The sequence below is a fragment of the Martes martes genome, assembly GCF_963455335.1.
Source record: "Martes martes genome assembly, chromosome: 16".
NCBI lineage: Eukaryota > Metazoa > Chordata > Mammalia > Carnivora > Mustelidae > Martes > Martes martes.
In genome coordinates, this window is record NC_137904.1 from 20,302,655 (window position 1) to 20,320,885 (window position 18,231).

Below are 18,231 nucleotides of genomic sequence, written 5' to 3' on the forward strand. Positions count from 1 at the left end.
TTAAATTAAAAATACAAATAAATAAAAATACTAATCAGGGAACCTGGGTGGCACAGTCAGTTAAGCAACCAAGTCTTAGTTTTGGCTCAGGTCATGAACGCAGGGTTGTGGGATCAAGCCCCTTGTCAGGCTCTGCACTCAGCGTAGAGTCTGCTTAAGATGTCTCTCTCTCTCCCCTCCCCCAAAATATATAAATAAAATCTTTAAAAAATAATAGTAATCAGGACCCACTAAATTGATTTCATGACCCACTCAGTGGTGACCTACAACTTGAAAAATAGGTCTAAAGCTCTGCAGGATGTGTGGATTCCCTTTATAGAATTTCTAAAGATGATAGACACCTGTTGATGAAATAGTAACAGGCAGAGTTATCCAAAGGTAATTTGGTATGGTTTGCTAACAGCAAGATGTCATAATCTGCAAGAATCATTTGAACTTTTGGTGTACTGAAAGGAATGTAAATCAAGAAAATTTGCCTGGTCATTTAATGTTGGAGTTCCTCCAGACTGCGGCTTAGGCTCTCTCTTTTTTTTTTTCTTTAAAGATTTTATTTATCGGGGCGCCTGGGTGGCTCAGTGGGTTAAGCGTCTGCCTTCAGCTCAAGTCATGATCTCAGGGTCCTGGGATCGAGCCCCGCGTTGGGCTCTCTGCTCAGCAGGGAGCCTGCTTCCCTCCCTCCCTCTCTCTGCCTGCCTCTCTGCCTACTTGTGATCTCTGTCAAATAAATAAATAAAATTAAAAAAAAAAAAGATTTTATTTACTTGAGAGAGAGAGAGTGAGCAAGAAAGAGAGCATGAGAGGGGAGACAGTCAGAGGGAGAAGCAGACTCCCTGCCAAGCACAGAGCCTGATGAGGGACTTGATCCCGGGACTCCAGGATCATGACCTGAGCAAAAAGGCAGTCAGTCGCCCAACCAACTGAACCACTCAGGTGCCCCTAGGCTTTCCTTTCCACGCTGTATTCTCAACTGATATAGTCTCATTCACACCCATGACGTCAGTTATGACCTATATGCTGATTACCTTGAAAATTCTACATCTAGCTCTCACCTGTCTTCTGAGACTCAAATCTCTAAATCCAGCGGACTACTTAAAGTCTCAAAGATACTTAAAATTCAGGGGCTCCTGGGTGGCTCAGTCTGTTAAGTGCCTGCCTTTGGCTTAGGTTGTGAGATTGAGCCCCATGTTAGGCTCCCTCTTCAGAGGGAAGCCTGCTTCTCCCTCTCTCTCTCTCTGCCTGCCACTCCCCCTGCTTGTGCATGCACACGTGCGCTCTCTCTCTCTCTCTGTATGTATGTATCTATCTAACTCTCAAGTAAAAAAATATAATCTTTTTAAAAATCCTTAAAATTCAACATACCCAAAATCAAACTCACAGTCCTTTCCAGTGGTACCTATCTTAGTAAATTGCACTGCTTTATTTCAGTTTCTAAAGCTAGAAACCTATGAACCATTCTGTAATTTTTTTTAAAGATTTTATTTGTTTATTTGACACACAGAGATTACAAGTAGGCAGAGAGGCAGGTGCGGCAGGGGTGGAGCGGAAGGAGACTCCCCTCTGAGCAGAGAACCCGATGTGGGGCTCAATCCCAGGACCCCAGGATCATGACCCAAGTCAAAGGCAGAGACTTGAACCCACTGAGCCACCCAGGCGCCCCAACCATTCTGTATTTTAAAATAACTCATGGGTGGTGGCCTGGCTGGCTTAGTCAGTGGAGCATGCAATTCTTGATCATGGGATCATGAGTTTGAGCCCCACATTGGGTGTAGAGATTCCTACAAAAATAAATAAATGTTTTAAAAATTAGAGGAGGCCCAAATTCAAGGCCCAAACAGTAGGTTTATCTCCTGGGACATTTACTGAGTTCTTAGGAAGTGCAAGAGGCCGACCAAAAAGACAGAAAAAAATTTCTGCTGTTTCAACAATGGTGAGTAAGATCCCACTAGTAGAAAGGGGCTTGGAACAAATGTTCTCCCCCTTAACACATTTGCCAGATTTTGAACATCTGTAGTAAGGTAGGTTAAAAATCTAAGCTCAAGATGTCCTGAGACCAAAGATTTTAGGCATGAGGAGACAGAGACCTCCAGACTTTCAACCAAAAGCTTAGGAGGGGGCACCTGGGTGGCTCAGTCCTTAAGCATTTGCCTTTGGCTCAGGTCATGATCCCAGGGTCCTTGGATTGAGCCCCGAATCTGGCTCCCTGCTCGGTGGGAGGCCTGCTTCTCCCTCTCCCACTCCCCCTGCTTGTATTCTCTCTCTCTCTCTCAAATAAATAAATAAAATCTTAAAAAAAAAAAAAAAAAAACTTAGGAGGACCAAACCAAGTACAGGGAGAAACCAGGGGTTACTGGCTCAGTCAGTAGAGTGTGCAACTCGTGATTTTGGGGTTGTGAGTTTGAGCCCCATGTTGGATGTAGAGATTACTTTAAAAAAAAATCTTAAGAAAAAAAGAAACAAAATGGTAGCCCCACCCTGATCCAATTCAATTTTCAATTAGATGAAGGTTGGCCAGCCCCTAATCCTATCTCCCTAACATAGGAGAGGGGGTACTTTGACAGTGGAAAATGTCATCTAGCTTTATTGGGTCTTCATTGCGCAGTCAGGAACACAGTAAAAGATTACTAGACATGTGGGGCACCTGGCTGACTCAGTCAGGAGAGTTTGTGACTCTTAACCTCAGGGTCATGAGTTCAAACCCTATGTTGGGAGTAGAGATTACATTAAAAATTTTTAAATAAAAAATTAAAAAGTAATAAAGTACCTTTCAAAAATGAATACAAAATAAAGGTATTTTCAAACCACCCCCCGCCAAAAAAAAAAAAAAAAATTCTGAGAAACCATCTTCTGCAGATTAGAGCCTCAAGAAATACTGAAGAAGTTCCTAGTTAAAGAAAAATCATCCCAGGGCACCTGGGTGTCTCAGTTGGTTGAGTGACTGCCTGGAGTCCCAGGACAGAGTCCAATGTCAGGCTTCCTGCTCAGCAGGGAGTCTGCTTCTCCCGCTGACCATCCCCACTCTTGTGCTCTCTCTCATTCTTTCTCAAATAAATAAATAAAATCTTTAAAAAAAAAATCATCCCAGATAGAAGCATGCAGTTGCAGAAAGGAATGAAAGTTACCAGAAAAGATAAATATGTGACTAAATATTTTTAAAATCATTATTTAAAACAATGATAGTAATAATGTTTTTATGGGACTTAGAACATTTAGAAGAGAGACATGGTAATAGACAAATGGGAGAATGGGCAAATGGAGGTAAATTGTTTTAAGGTTCTCCTGTATAGAGTTTGGGAAATGGCAAAAGTACTAACTGAAGATGATAAATGAATCAGGGATTCATTTTGTAATCCCCAAGAGAGCCGCGAAACATATTTAAAATTTTGCAATAAAATCAAGGTGATTGTCCCCTTTTCCTACGTGGTAGGTGTATAATCCAGTGTTCTCTGCATCCAAATCCCTCGAATTTATAAGTATGTTAAGTTAGGTCGCTGAGAGAAATTAAGTTTGCAAATGGGATTAAGATTGCCAATGAGTCAAGTTTAAGATAGGCAGGGTAGCCTGGATTATTCCGGTGAGCCCAGTGTAATCACAAGAATCCTACAAAGTGGAGAAGGGAAGCAGAAGGGTCAGAGGGAGATAGAACTAGTGAAAGAATTGTCAGAGAGATGCAGCACTGCGGGTTTTGAAGGTAGAGAAAGGGAGCTACAAGCCAGAGAATGAGGCAGCCTCTAGAAACTGGAAAAGGTAAGAAAGCAGATTCTCCCCTGGAGCCTCCAGAAAGCAACACATCTTTATCAGCACCTGGATTTTAGCCCATTGAGCCCCATGACAGAACTGTAAGATAACACATTTTTGTTTGTTTTAAGCCACTAATTTGGTGGGAATTTGACCAAAAAAACCAATGCGCTCCCTTGACCTCCCTGATCCAAATTACTACCAGTAGCCAGACCATGACTATCTGGTTTCCCAGATGTGTACTTACCTCCCTCCAGACTATTTCCTGTACCCCAACAGGAATCATTTTTCAAAACAGAAATCGGATTCTTAAAATCTTCCAGGAGTCTTCTTTGTTCTTACAAGAAAGCCTAATTTCTCAACTTAATATAGCCAGCAAGACATTGCAGTCGACCACTGCCTATCTACCTGGCCTCCTCTTTTTTTTTTTCTTTTACTTTTTTTTTTTTAAGATTTTATTTATTTATTTGACAGAGAGAGCACAAGTAGGCAGAGCAGCAGGCAGAGAGAGAGGGGGAAGCAGGCTCCCTGCTGAGCAGAGAACCCGATGCAGGGCTCCATCCCAGGACCCTGGGATCATGACCCAAGCCAAAGGCAGGGGCTTAACCCACTGAGCCACCCAGGCGCCCCTTTTTTTTTTTCTTTTAAAGATCTTATTTATTTATTTGAGAGAGAGGGAGCATGCGAGAGCACAGGAGGGGAGTGAGAGGGAGAATCAGACTTCCTCCCTGCCAAGCAGGGAGCCCAATGTGGAGCTCAATCCCAGGACCCCAGGATTGTGACCGGAGTCGAAAGCTGATGCTTAACCAACTGAGCCACCCAAGTGTCCCTGCCTGGCCTCCTCTTCACCCCACTCCTATTCTCAGCATATGGGCCTTCTTTAACTTCTTGACATGCACTCTGCTGCTTCTTGCCACATGGCCTTGACTCCCTGTATTTCTTCTGCCTGAAATGCTTTTCCTGGCTTCTCTCTTCTCCTCTACACCCGAATTAAGTTCTGCTCATCCTTCAGGGTCACCCAGATCTTTCCTCAGGAAAGCCTTCTCTTGTGTCCCAGCTGGCTCACCTTCATTTTTTATACATTTACAACACTACCCAGCTTTCCTTTTTATATTTGTGTAGTCATTTGCTTACTGTCTATCTTCACTACTGAACTATAAACTCCATGAGGGTACATCTTGTCTGTGTCTCTCTCTCTGCAGACAAGAGCAGTGCTCTGTCAAAAAAAACACAAAAACCCAGGTATTTAATAAATATTGATCGGATGACAATTTGGAAATATGTACAAAGCTCTTTACCAACTGGCACGTATTAATACTCAATATGACATATAAATGAGAGCTTTTAACGCATACCTTTGAAGTTCAGTGTTAACATCTTTATCTCTGTGCCAGCAACTATCAACAGTGTCTCGCACATAGCAGGCACTCAGATTTTGGTTGGAAGAAATAATGAGCACAGCATTGAGCCTTGGTAGTTTGGGTACAAACTAGGTACAATTAGGGTAATAGTTGGGTTTGGAGTTTATTTTTTTGTCCACTTGTTAGTCTTCTTTTTCACAAATGTTCATGTGTTAGAAATACATTCATCATATTTGAAATGATATTTAATGAAGTTTAATAGGAAAGTTTCTCTTTTACCCTTCTCATTTAGTTCCACAGAAATAACCACCATTTATTGGAGTTTTTTAGTTCTTTTTATGTATTCTCCTATAATTGTAAATAAATATATGCATATCTGTTTTTTTATTCTGTTGGATAATATTATGTGCTTTGTTCTAGGATGTTTTCTCCAATGTCACACCTTGATCTTTCGGGCAGCCCTGTGATATTACGTGTACAGTTATGCCATAATGTAGTTATTCTTTCCCTGTGAGGGGCAATTGTATATATATATTTTTTTAAAGATTTTATTTATTTATTTATTTATTTGACAGACAGAGATCACATGTAGGCAGAGAGGCAGACAGAGAGAGAGAGGGAAGCAGGCTCCCCGCTGAGCAGAGAACCCGGTGGGGGGCTGGATCCCAGGACTCTGGGATCATGACCTGAGCCGAAGGCAGAGGCTTAAACCACTGAGCCACCCAGGCGCCCCAAGGGGCAATTATGTTATTTTCACTTGTATTTTTACTGTTACAAACAATGCGACAGCAAACAACTTTTTTTTTTTTTTTAAGATTTTATTTATTTATATGTCAGAGTGTGTGCATACAAGCAAGGAGAGAGGCAGGCAGAGGGAGAAGCAGGCTCCCTGGTGTTTTAGGAGCCTGATGCAGGACCTGACCCCAGGACCCTGGGATCATGACCTGAGCCAAAGGCAGATGCTTAACCAACTGAGCCACAAAGGCATCCGGACAACTTTTTTTTATATGTTTTTGTATATGTATTTAAGAATTTAAGATAGATTCTTAGAAGTGGTATGGTTGCAATCACTTGTTATGAGTATTTTAAAATTTAATAGATACTGAAAAATTGTCTTCCAAAAAGACTTCACCAGTTTACCATGAACAACGTATGAAAATCACTTCCCTATAATCCTTGAAGATACTAGAAAGCAAGTCTTTGATTTTAATTTTGCCAAACTTCAGGATAAAAGTGTCTAGTACTTGTTTCGTTTTGTTTTGTTTTGCATTTTTCTGATTACTAATGAAGGAATGCATCATTTCTGACATCACAGCCCATCTATATTCCTTCTACAAACTGTTCGTTTGTGTCCTTTGCCTGTTTTTCTACTGGGTTGTCTGTCTTTTATGAATTTATAGGAGATCTTTAAAACTCTGGCCATATAATTCTTTGCTATATATGTGACTAATTTTTCTCCCAGTCTACTATTTCTCTTTGTTTTACTTGCAGTGTTTTTGCATTGTATGTAAATTGTGTGTGCTTTCATTTTTATATAGGTTTATCTGTCATTTTTTATGGCTTTTGAGTTAGGTCTCTTGCTTAGGATGGTCTACTCCAAGATTATAAAAATATTCTTAATTATTTTCTAACATCTTTTTTGTAGTTTTGTATGTTAGTTTTCACTATTAAATCCATCTGGAATTTAAAGATTTTATTTATTTTTCAGAGAGAATGAGCACAAGCAGGGGGAGCAGCAGGCAGAGGGAGAAACAGGCTCTCCACTGAGCAGAGACCCTGACGCCGGGCTCGATCCCAGGACCCTGGGACCATGACCCGAGCCGAAGGCAGAGGCTTTAACCCACTGAGCCACCCAGGCGCCCTAGACTCTATTTCTATGCCAAAACTAAAAGGTTTTTACTGTGACTTTATAGTATCATATTAGAATTCTGTCAGTTTCAAGGGATAGGAACCTAGCTCAGTTAGGAAATGTGCGCACTGTGAAACTAGGATATCCAAAGGCAGATTTTAATCCATGGCCTTGGATGGCATCAGACTCTATCTCTTCATCTCTCAGACAAACTCTACACCTGATGGGCATAATAAACATTGGTAGGCTTGAGCACAACCTGAACCACAAGGAAAGAGGCCATCTTTCCTGAGAGTTTGCGCAGAAAAGGTCTGGATTGGACTCCAATCAACCTGATTTTGATTGCCAGTGAATCCTTTCAACCAAAGGTTTGGGGCCTTTCTGATTGGCCAGGCCTATTAGCACATGCTCAACCCCTTTGCCACATTGGGGTCTTCCCTACTTCAGCCACAAGAAATGGTTTTCTCCCTGAGATTTTATTATCAGAAGTAGAAGGAAGGAGCACTCAAACGCATAGAAGTCTGGTATAGACGTGGCTTCTCTTAGGCCAAGTTCCCCCACACGTATACTCATTCTTTTTCAAGAATATCTTGGGTATTTTCTGTACATTTCCCCCTTGTAACTTTTGTTGGCTTGTCAAGATCCGTAAAAAATACTGGGTTTTGGGGGCACTTGGGTGGCTCAGTCAGTTAAGCGTCTGCCTTTGGCTCAGGTCATGATCCCAGGGTCCCGAGATCAAGCCCCGCATCAGGCTCCCTGCTCGGTGGAGAACCTGCTTCTGCCTCTTCCACTGCCTACTGCTCTGCCTACTTGTGCTCTCTATCTCTCTGTCAAATAAATAAGTTCTTTGAAAAAACAATACTGGGTTTTTGTTGGGGATTATGTTGGATTTATAGATACAGTTAGGGAGACTTGACATCTTTACAATGTTAAATTTCCTCATCCAAGTAAAGGGTATGTCTTGCCATTTGTTTAGGGCGTCTTTTATAGCCTTAAGTTTTATTGTTTTCTTTGTATGAGTCTTATACATTCCCTCTTAGATTTATTCTTACTTACTGTAAGTTTTTGTTATTATTGTTAATAAGACTTTTTCTCCCCCGGGGCACTTGGGTGGCTCAGTGGGTTGAAGCCTCTGCCTTCGGCTCAGGTCATGATCCCGAAGTCCTGGGATCGAGCCCCACATCGGGCTCTCTGCTCAGCAGGGAGCCTGCTTTCTCCTCTCTCTCTGCCTACTTGTGATCTCTGTCAAATAGATAAAAAAAAAATAAATAAAAAAGACTTTTTCTCCCCCAATTACATTCTCTAACTGATAATTGGTGGTATAAATAAAAGCTAGAAATTTTTTCTCATCTTATAACTGGCCAACTAACTGTATTTTCACATATTTTATTGTTCTTATGCCAATTCACTTGGAATTTTTAGGTAAATAGCTGTATCTACAAAGAGTAATCCTCTTTTCTAATATTTTTATCCCTTATTTTATCTTTTAATTATCATAGCATTAGTTAGACCTCCAGTGCAATATTGAATAGTAACAGCCAGTTAGGACATTTGCCATAGGTTTATAGTACATACCCGTTTTCAGTTTAAGGGAAGTTGCCTATATTATATCATAAATAGTATTGAATTTTATCAAATACTATTTTTTAATATATTTAGGTTGGAACAGTCATTTTCTTTTTCTCCTTTGATTTGTTACTATAGGAATTACATTTGTATATGTACTGAAGTTGAACTGTTTTGGAGATAAACTCTATTATCCATCTTTCTTTTAACATGGCTTTATTCAATTTTCTGATACTTTTAATTTTACATCTATGTTCATTAATTATATTAGCTTACATATTCTTGTGTGTGTGTGTGCATGTATGTGCATGTGCCCATGCTTTGTCAACTCTTGGTATCTGGGTTATGGTGGCTTTCTAGCATGAATTGAAGAGCTTCCCATTGTTTTCTATGCTCTGAAATAGTTCATATAATGTAGGGATCATTTGATTCTTAAAGACTAGTGGAAATATCCTGTAAAAATGTGTAGACTAAGTACCTTACTAGATGGAAATATTTTCAGGACGCCTGAGTGGCTCGGTTACTTAAGCCACTGAGCCTTCGGCTCAGGTCATGATCCTAGGGTCCTGGGATCAAGTCCAGCATCGTGCTCCCTGCTCAGTGGGGAGCCCACTTCTCCCTCTGCCTGCCACGCCCCCTGCTTGTGCTCACTCGCCTTCTTGCTCTAACAAATAAAATCTTTTCTTAAAAAATTAATTAAATAATTAAATAAATGGAAACATTTTCCTTTATTTTTTAAAAGATTTTATTTGTTTATTTGGCGGAGACACACCAAGAGAAGGAACACAGCAGGGGGAGTGGGAAAGCAGGCTTCCTGCCCAGCAGGGAGCCCAGTGTGAGGCTCCATCCCAGGACCCTGGGATCACGACCTGAGCCAAAGGCAGATGCTTAATGACAGCCACCCAGACACCCCATATTTTCCATTTTTAGTTGAATTTTTTATCAGAATAATACACATACAGCGCAAGAAGTCAAATAGTAATTCACAGCTTATAATGAAAAACAGCAACCCTTTGTCTCATTCTTCCCCATTCCCATTCCCCAGAGGATGCTGCTTTAATTGTTTTCTTGGGTATTTAATTTCATATTTCTGAACAGTATGCTAATACTGCTGTTTTTTGAACTTTTAGCTATAGATGTCAAATTTTGCTCTCTTAACTCCAAATCACATGTATATACTTTGTTTTTGCCTCATCATCATAACTATATTATAGCTTTTAATGTAATATAATCGATAGAATATAATATTGGTTAAACAAATGTCTATGTAAATACTACTCATATGAACCACGAAGTAGACTTTGAATTACATTTCTCTTCTTGTACAATTCTTGTTTTCCCTGGAGTTAATAATTGCCTCCATTTTAATTTTTTCTGCATATCTGTTACTGCTTCATCCCCAAACTGCTTTATTTAGAACAAGGTAGCTCTGAAGACTTGTTTGTAGAACTATTCAGTCAAAACCTGAAGTGACCAAAACATTTAAACTTATACTCTATATGCATGCCCATTAAATGAAACTATGAATTGGGTCTTTAAAGTTTAAACCCAGGCATATACTTTTCTTTCTAACTGGTTTAGTCTTTGAGGAATGTTTTCCCAAAACAGGTAACTTTTATCAGTATCGTCTTTTTGAGGATGATGACCCTCCCTCACAATTAATAGTATCTCACTGTCCTGGGAAATCCTAAACAGACTCATTATCCACACTGTTTATTTTGATTTTTGTACTGATTCAGCTGGCATACCTTGTTGTACCAGAAAGCAAGGAAGCACTAAAAGACTAATGGATTTGTATATAAAGAGAACATAAGAGACAACCCAAAGAGGTTCCCACTGGCCAAATTTAGAACAAATGGAGCATCAAAATGTATTATAAAAATAGTTTCTTTTTTTTTTTTTTTAAGATTTTATTTGTTGGGGCGCCTGGGTGGCTCAGTGGGTTAAGCCTCTGCCTTCGGCTCAGGTCATGATCCCGGGGTCCTGGGATCGAGCCCCGCGTCGGGCTCTCTGCTCCGCGGGGAGCCTGCTTCCCTTCCTCTCTGCCTGCCTCTCTGCCTACTTGTGATCTCTGTCTGTCAAATAAATAAAATCTTTAAAAAAAAAAAAAGATTTTATTTGTTTATTTGACAGAGAGAGAGATCACAAGTAGGCAGAGAGACAGGCAGAGAGAGAGGGGGAAGCAGGCTCCCCACTGAGCAGAGAGCCCAATGTGGGGCTCGATCCCAGAACCCTGGGATCATGACCTGAGCCGAAGGCAGAGGCTTAACCCACTGAGCCACCCAGGCACCCCTAAAAATAGTTTCTAACATTGAATTATTTTAAGTCTGTGGTGATATTCAAGGACATAAATAAGTAAAAGAAAGAAAGGAGGAAACATTTGTCTTTACAGAAAGCCAGTTAATAAATTTAGAAATAATGATAGAACTAGAAAATCACCATTTTATAACCCAGGATAATAACTGATTGTCGCAGTGGTCATCGATGGATGTTCAGACCCTTAGAAGAAAGACCATTGGAACAGGTTATTCACATGATTTCAAAGTATGACCCTTAGATTACTTACTAAGTTCAAAGGGAAAGGTATCTTTACATTGGAGAGATCCATAATCACCACTTTAACCAGGCAGCCAAATTTAGCATCACCAATGGGGACTGCTTGATATTATATGTCTCCTAACTTGAAGCAATAGGAACTATACAGATTTGTCTATGTACTAATATCCTTGACAAGAATTGTTTAATCTGAACCTGATCATGAGGAAGCAATGATACAAAACCAGAGTGTGGAACATTTCTTGGCCTTGAGTCTTCAAAAACGTCAGTCATGAAAAACAAAAAAATTATCAGATGTACTATCCTCTGTACCCTGAGCTGAGGCTAGGACTTGATGCTTTGCCGGTTGACAAGAGAGGCTTTCCCTTTGTAGGTGTCTAGAGAGAAAAGGCAAGACTGGAAGAAGAAACTTGATTCTTTCTGTCTGCTCCCTAATTAGAATCCACATGAAAAGAATGATGTTGAACCTTTACCTTATACCAGATACAAAAGCTAACTCAAAATAGCCCAGGGACTTAAAACTTCAGCACTAAAACTATAAAACTTTTGGAAGAAAACCTAAGGCAGGGCGCCTGGGTGGCTCAGTGGGTTAAAGCCTCTGCCTTCGGCTCAGGTCATGATCCCGGGGTTCTGGGATCGAGCCCCACATCGGGCTCTCTGCTCAGCGGGGAACCTGCTTCCCCCTCTCTCTCTGTCTGCCTCTCTGTCTACTTGTGAGCTCTCTCTGTCAAATAAATAAATAAAATCTTAAAAAGAAAACCTAAGGCAAAAGCTTATGACTGGCTGGCAATATTTTCTTGGATATAACACCAGAGACACTGACAACAAAAGAAAAAATAGACAACAAATGAAAATTAAAATACTTTGTGCATAAAAAGATAATAACAGAGTAAAAAGGCAACCCATGGAGGGGCACCTGACTGGCTCAGTCAGTAGAGCATGTGACTCTTAATGTCAGGGTCATAAGTTCAAGCCCCACATTAGGCAGAGAGATTACTAAAAATAAAAATAAAAAGTTTGTTTTAAAAAAGCATCCCACAGGGGTTCCTGGGTGGCTTAGTGGGTTAAAGCCTCTGCCTTCGGCTCAGGTCATGATCCCGGGGTCCAGGGATCGAGCCCCGCATTGGGCTCTCTGCTCAGCAGGGAGCCTGCTTCCTCCTCTCTTTCTGTCTGCCTCTCTATCTGTTTATGATCTCTATCTGTCAAATAAATGAATAAAATTGTTAAAAAAAAAAGCATCCCACAGAATGGGAGAAAATATTGGCAAATCACTTATCTGATAAGAATTAATATTTAGAATATATAGCGAACTCTTAGACTCAACAGCAAGAAAGTGAACAACCTGATTAAAAATGGACAAAAAGGGCACCGGGGTGGCTCAGTCAGTTAAGTGTCTGCCTCCAGCTCAGGTCATGATCCTGGGGTCCTGGGATCAAGCCTCACATGCTTCTCCCTCTCCCTCTGGCCCTCCCCACTGCTTATGCTCTCACTGACTCATTCTCTCTCAAATTAAAAAAATAAAAAACTTTAAAAAGATGGACAAATTACTCAAGTAGTTCTCCAAAGAGGATATATAAATGGCCAGTAAGCACATGAAAAGTCGCTAGGGAAATGCAAATCAAAACTACAATGAAATAACACCTCACATTCATTAGGGTGACTCCTAGGGAAAAAAACCCAGAAAATAGCACGTGTAGGTGAGGATGTCGAGAAACTGGAGCCTTTGTTCATTGCTGGTGGGAATGTAAAGTGGTATAACCACTCTGGAGAACAGTGTAATTCTTCAAAAAATTAGAACTAGACGGGTGCCTGGGTGGCTCAGTGGGTTAATCGTCTGCCTTCAGTTCACGTCATGATCCCAGGGTCCTGGACTAAAGTCCCGTGTTGGGCTCCCTGCTCAGTAGGGAGTTTGTTTCTTCCTCTCCCTCTCCCCCAGCTGGTGCTTTCTGTCAAATAAGTAAATAAAATCTTAAAAAGAAATTAAAACTAGGATTACTGTATGATCCAGCAATCCCAATTTTGCATTTATACCCCAAAGAATTGAAAACAGAACTTGCACAGATATATTTGCACACCAGTGTTTATGACAGTATTTTCCACAATAGTCCAAAATGGAAACAACCCAAATGTCCATCCACAGATAAATGGATAAACAAATTTGGTATGTGCATAGAATATTCTACATCCATAAAAGATGAAATTCTGATACATGCTACAATAGGGATGAATCCTGGGAATAGTATGCTAAGTGAAATAAGCCAGGCATAAAAGGGTAAATACTGTATGATTCCACTTACCTGAAGTACCTAGAATAGACAAATTCATAGAGACAGAACATAGAATAGAGGTTATCAGAGGCTAGGGAGAAGGAGGAGTGGGGAGTTCTCTTTTGATGAGTACAGAGTTTCAGTTTGCGATGGTGACGAAGTTCTGGAAATGGATGGTGGTGATGATTGTACAATATTATGAGTGTGCCTAATGCCACTGAACTGTACACTTAAAAATGACTAAAATGTAAATTTTTTCATGTGTATTTTAACACCATAAAAAGATTTATTAGAAAAATTGTTTAATCTCACTTCCTCGAATTTTTATTGTATTATTCCAGAAGAAAATTTGAAATATTAAAAAAAAAAAAGATAGAACATCCAGTTGCTTTTGAAAACTTTGAATCAGTTACTGAGTTAACTTGGTGCCTAAAGAAAAGAAAATGATTGCAGCTAAGTTGTTAATTGCCCTGAAGAACAATTGGACGATATTGAATTTATCATCATTTTGGATTAGAATAAAGAATATCCATTGTTAGGCAAGAAGAGTTTTGCAGTTCACTGCAGTCTTTTCGTTTGAACTAGGATTTTCAGGGTTAACCTAATTTAAGACAAAAACAAATAAAAAAGAACGGGCCTTATGGTATACCAGATATACATGGGGTATAGTCCTCATAATGTTTTAGACTGGAATTTATTTAGAGCAGACAAGCACACTTTAAAGATTTTATTTATTTATTTTAAAGAGAGAGCCCCAGTGTGGGGAGGAGCAGAGGGAGAGGGACAAGCAGACTCTGCACCAAGCACAAAGCCGAACACGGGGCTCGATCCCAGGACTCTGAGATCATGACCTGAGCTGAAATCAAGAGTTGGGATGCTTAACCAACTGAGCCACACAGGCGCCCCAAGCACACCTTTTAAATTAAATAAAATCTTTTTTAATTTTCGTTTTTGTGTTGAGATTTTTTCTATATTGTGTTTAAATACTGTTAAGGTATTTGGTATTAACTCATACATAGTAACATTTTGTAAAATTTCAATATATACATACACAGATGCATCATACTGAATCACAGTTTAAAAGCTATTCCCTACCACAGGTCTTTGTAAGCAAAAATTTGAAATACACTTTTTTAAACATTCTTAAGTTTTGATTTTGATTTCTTTGACCCAAGAGTTGCTTAAGAGAATTTGTAGTTTTCATGTTATGCGTATTTTACTTTATTGCTTTACAGTCAAAGAGAGAACCTAGGGTATTCTATAGTATTTCTCCTTGATGGAAGAAAGGTATAGTCTCCATTGCCAGTGTGTGTGTATATTTGTGTGTATTAGATCAAATTTGTTAATTTTACTATAATAAAGAGCATTTGTATACTTATTTTTTTAGCTTTTCAGGTTAAAATAATTTCAGAATTACTTGAAAAAATAGTACCAAGAATTGTTGTGTTAGGGCCACCTGGCAGCTCAGTTGATTAAGCATCTGACTGTTGATTTTGGCTCAGGTCATGATCCCAGGGTTGTGGGATCGGGCTCCCTGCTCATTGAGGAGCCTGCTTCTCCCTCTCCCTCGGCTGCTCCCCCTGCTTATGCGCTCTCTCTCTCTCTCTCTCTCTTTCAAATAAATAAATAAATAAATCTTAAAAAAAAAAAAGAGTTGCTGTGTGATTTCCTTTGTTAAATACAAGTCAACCAAGTAAATTTTAAAAATCAAGTTGGCTTTATTAATTGATTCATAAATTGAGCACCATCCTGGGGTGCCTGGGTGGCTCAGTCAGTTATCTGCCTTCAGGTTGTGATCCCAGGGTCCTGGGATTGAGCCCTATATTGGGCTCCTTGATCAGTGGGGAACCTGCTTCTGCCTTTCCCTCTACGTCTTCCCTCTGCTTATGCCCTCTGTCTCAAATAAATAAATCTTAAAAAAAAAAAAAAAATGTTGAGCAGCATCCCATCTAGCAAGTAGAGGGGAGCTCCAAAGGGCTACAGGAAAGGGAAGGTTTTTAAAGGTAGAAAGGGAGTAGAGAAGAAGGAAATTATTAGCAAAGAATCCATTGTTTTAGGCAAGGTCACTCTCCCCCATTCACATTACATGACACAATCTCATGTGTCCCAGGATTTTACAGGTACTCCTATTTCAAGTTCAATGGTTAGGAGCTTCTCTTGAAATAACAAATGTGTGCTCTTTTTTGTTTATTTCTTCATGAAGGCCTGAGGATGAGACGTTTTTAAAAAGTCTCGCTAGCGGTTACCTTGTGGGAAAGGACCCCAACGCTCCCCCTTTCTACAGAGAAGAAGGAAATAAAAAATTTCAGAAGAAGGATTATGTGGGAGCCACAGTGCTGTACTCTAAGGTAAGGCACCCCCATCTCAGCAGAAGGGACTATGTTAACAATTTAGCAATGTGTATTTCTTTAGAAGATAGAAGCTTTTTGCTGAATTGTGTAGTCACTGGTTGCTTTGTTTATAATTTGTGAATTGAATTTGGTAAAGAAAACCGGCGAGGGCACCTTGGTGGCTCAGTGGGTTAAAGCCTTTGCCTTCGCCTCAGGTCATGATCTCAGGGTCCTGAGATGGAGCCCCACATCGGGCTCTCTGCTCAGCAGGGAGCCTGCTTCCCCACCCACCCCCACCTGCTGCTCTGCCTACTTGTGATCTCTCCCTCTCTCTGTCAGATAAATAAATAAAATCTTTTAAAAAAAAAAAAAAAAAGAAAGAAAGAAAACCGGCAGAATTCTGCTGTTGGTTATATGCCAGGACAGCGGGTAGTTTGTATTGTGTCCTGGGTTTCATCCAGAAACTTCTATTCTCAAATTCCCGCAGACACCTTGTAGCACTACAGGCTTATTGGACCCCTGGCTCTGCCTTGCCCAGTGTCTGTCAGCTATCATTGAATTGCATGCCATTTTTATCTGATGACCAACGAGGCTGTTGGTTTGATAGTCCCAGTTTAGAGAGCACCTCGATTTTTGGCTAGCCACAGTGATACTTTACAACCAGTATGACTTAGAAGTCTGAAAGGAAAATAAGTTCAATTGCCACAGCCTATTTGAACTCCATTTGGAAGGTTGTCAACAGATGCAGAGATACCTAGGAGATATTGTGAGTTTGGTTCCAGACTAACTCAGTAAAGCTTGTCAAGTGAATTTTTTGGTTTCCCAGTGCATCTAAGGGTTGTTTACACCATACTGTTGTCCTTCAAGTATGCAATAGCATGATGTCTACAAAAAATGTATACATACCTGGGGTGCCTGGGTGGCTCAGTGGGTTAAAGCCTCTGCCTTCGGGGCACCTGGGTGGTTGGTTAAGCAACTGCCTTCAGCTCGGGTCATGATTCCAGGGTCCTGGGATTGAGCCCCACATCAGGCTCCCTGCTCAATGGGGAGCCTGCTTCTCCCTCTCCCTCTGCTGCTTTGCCTGCTTGTGTCTCTTGCTCTCTCTATCAAATAAATAAATAAAATCTTTAAAAAAAAAGAAAAAAAAAAGCCTTTGCCTTCGGCTCGGGTCATGATCCCAGAGTCCTGGGATTGAGCCCCGCATCAGGCTCTCCGCTCGGCAGGGAGCCTGCTTCCCTTCCTCTCTCTTTCTGCCTGCCTCTCTGCCTACTTGTGATCTCTATCAGATAAATAAATAAAATCTTAAAAAAAAATGTATACATACCTTAATTTAAAAATACTTTATTGCTAAAAACAATACCACCATCTGAGCTTTCAGCAAGTGATCGTCACTCATTCCAGCTCACCATAACAGATATAATAATGATGAACGGCTTGAAGTATTGCAGGAATTAACGAAATGTGACACGCAATGTACGCAAATGCTATTACGCAGTGCCGACAGACTTGCTCGATGCAGGAGTGCCACAAACCTTTCATTTGTTGGGGGAAGTAATACCATGTCCGAAAAGCACATTAAAATGAGGTATGCCAGTATTTAAAATTAAGCATCACTGAGCTGGATTTTGATGAGAAAGAGTGGCTTTTACCGATCTGCTGCCCTTACTGTCCGGCTTCCATGGTAGAAACTGAAACAGGACCCCTGAGAGACTTTCTTCCATAACATTTAAGAGATAAATATGGGCCTAAAGCAAGAGTGAACTGATCACCTGCCTCGCATCTGTGATCTTGCATATTGAAAGAATGAGTATGAACTTGAAGGGTGTACCCCTACTCTGAATCTTTACCAGGGCCAAGTGTTAATATGTGGAATTAGTTTTCCAGCAACTATCAGACTTAGAACAACAGCCTCTGGGACTGATGAAGGCTCTGCTTTGTAATGTTGTCACATAAAGTATTTACTGTACTCCTGTAAGCATTAGTGAATGCTGAAGAATTAAGGTTCACTAGATGTAATGATACACTAATAAATGGCTTAATAGTTCTTTTTCAGAGCTAATCTTTTCTACTTTATGCTTGCACATCAGAAATGTGATCCCATGGGAAGTTGTTCAAGGAAAACAAGTAAAAAAGTGAAATCAGACAAAAAATTAAGGCTTGCTCTGGATATGGAGGGAGATGAGCCTTCCTGTTTCATGAAGCTAGAATTTTGGTGGTTATGGCACTTTGTAGTTTTCTACAAAGCTGCTATTTTCTTTCTTTTTAAAAATAATATTTGTTGTTTTTATCTCATTATCAAAGTACTATATTTTGTAATTTACTTGGAAAATAGAAGCATAAGGAGTAAAAAAAATCCCATAACCAATGATAGGCACTGTTAACATTTTTGCTTATATCCATCCATCCACTTTTTCCTCCGAAAATATGTTTTTCTTTTACAAAATTGGGATAATGCTGCACTTACTGTTTTGTAATCTGGTTTTTTCCCTCAGCAATTTATTGTGACCATTTTCTCATGTTATTAAATTTTCCACTAGCCCATGATTTTTTTACAGCTAGCTCAGTGT

The 18,231-nt window shown here is 40.1% G+C and overlaps 1 protein-coding gene across 1 annotated transcript in view; it reads left to right on the forward strand.

The window, feature by feature from the left end:
* Positions 1–18,231, forward strand: part of SMYD4 (SET and MYND domain containing 4) — a 53,057-nt gene that overhangs the window by 4,669 nt on the left and 30,157 nt on the right. Inside the window, exon 3 of the mRNA XM_080826404.1 lies at positions 15,538–15,682. Within this exon, the coding sequence (XP_080682530.1) occupies positions 15,538–15,682 (145 nt within the window). The remainder of the gene's footprint in view (positions 1–15,537; positions 15,683–18,231) is intronic.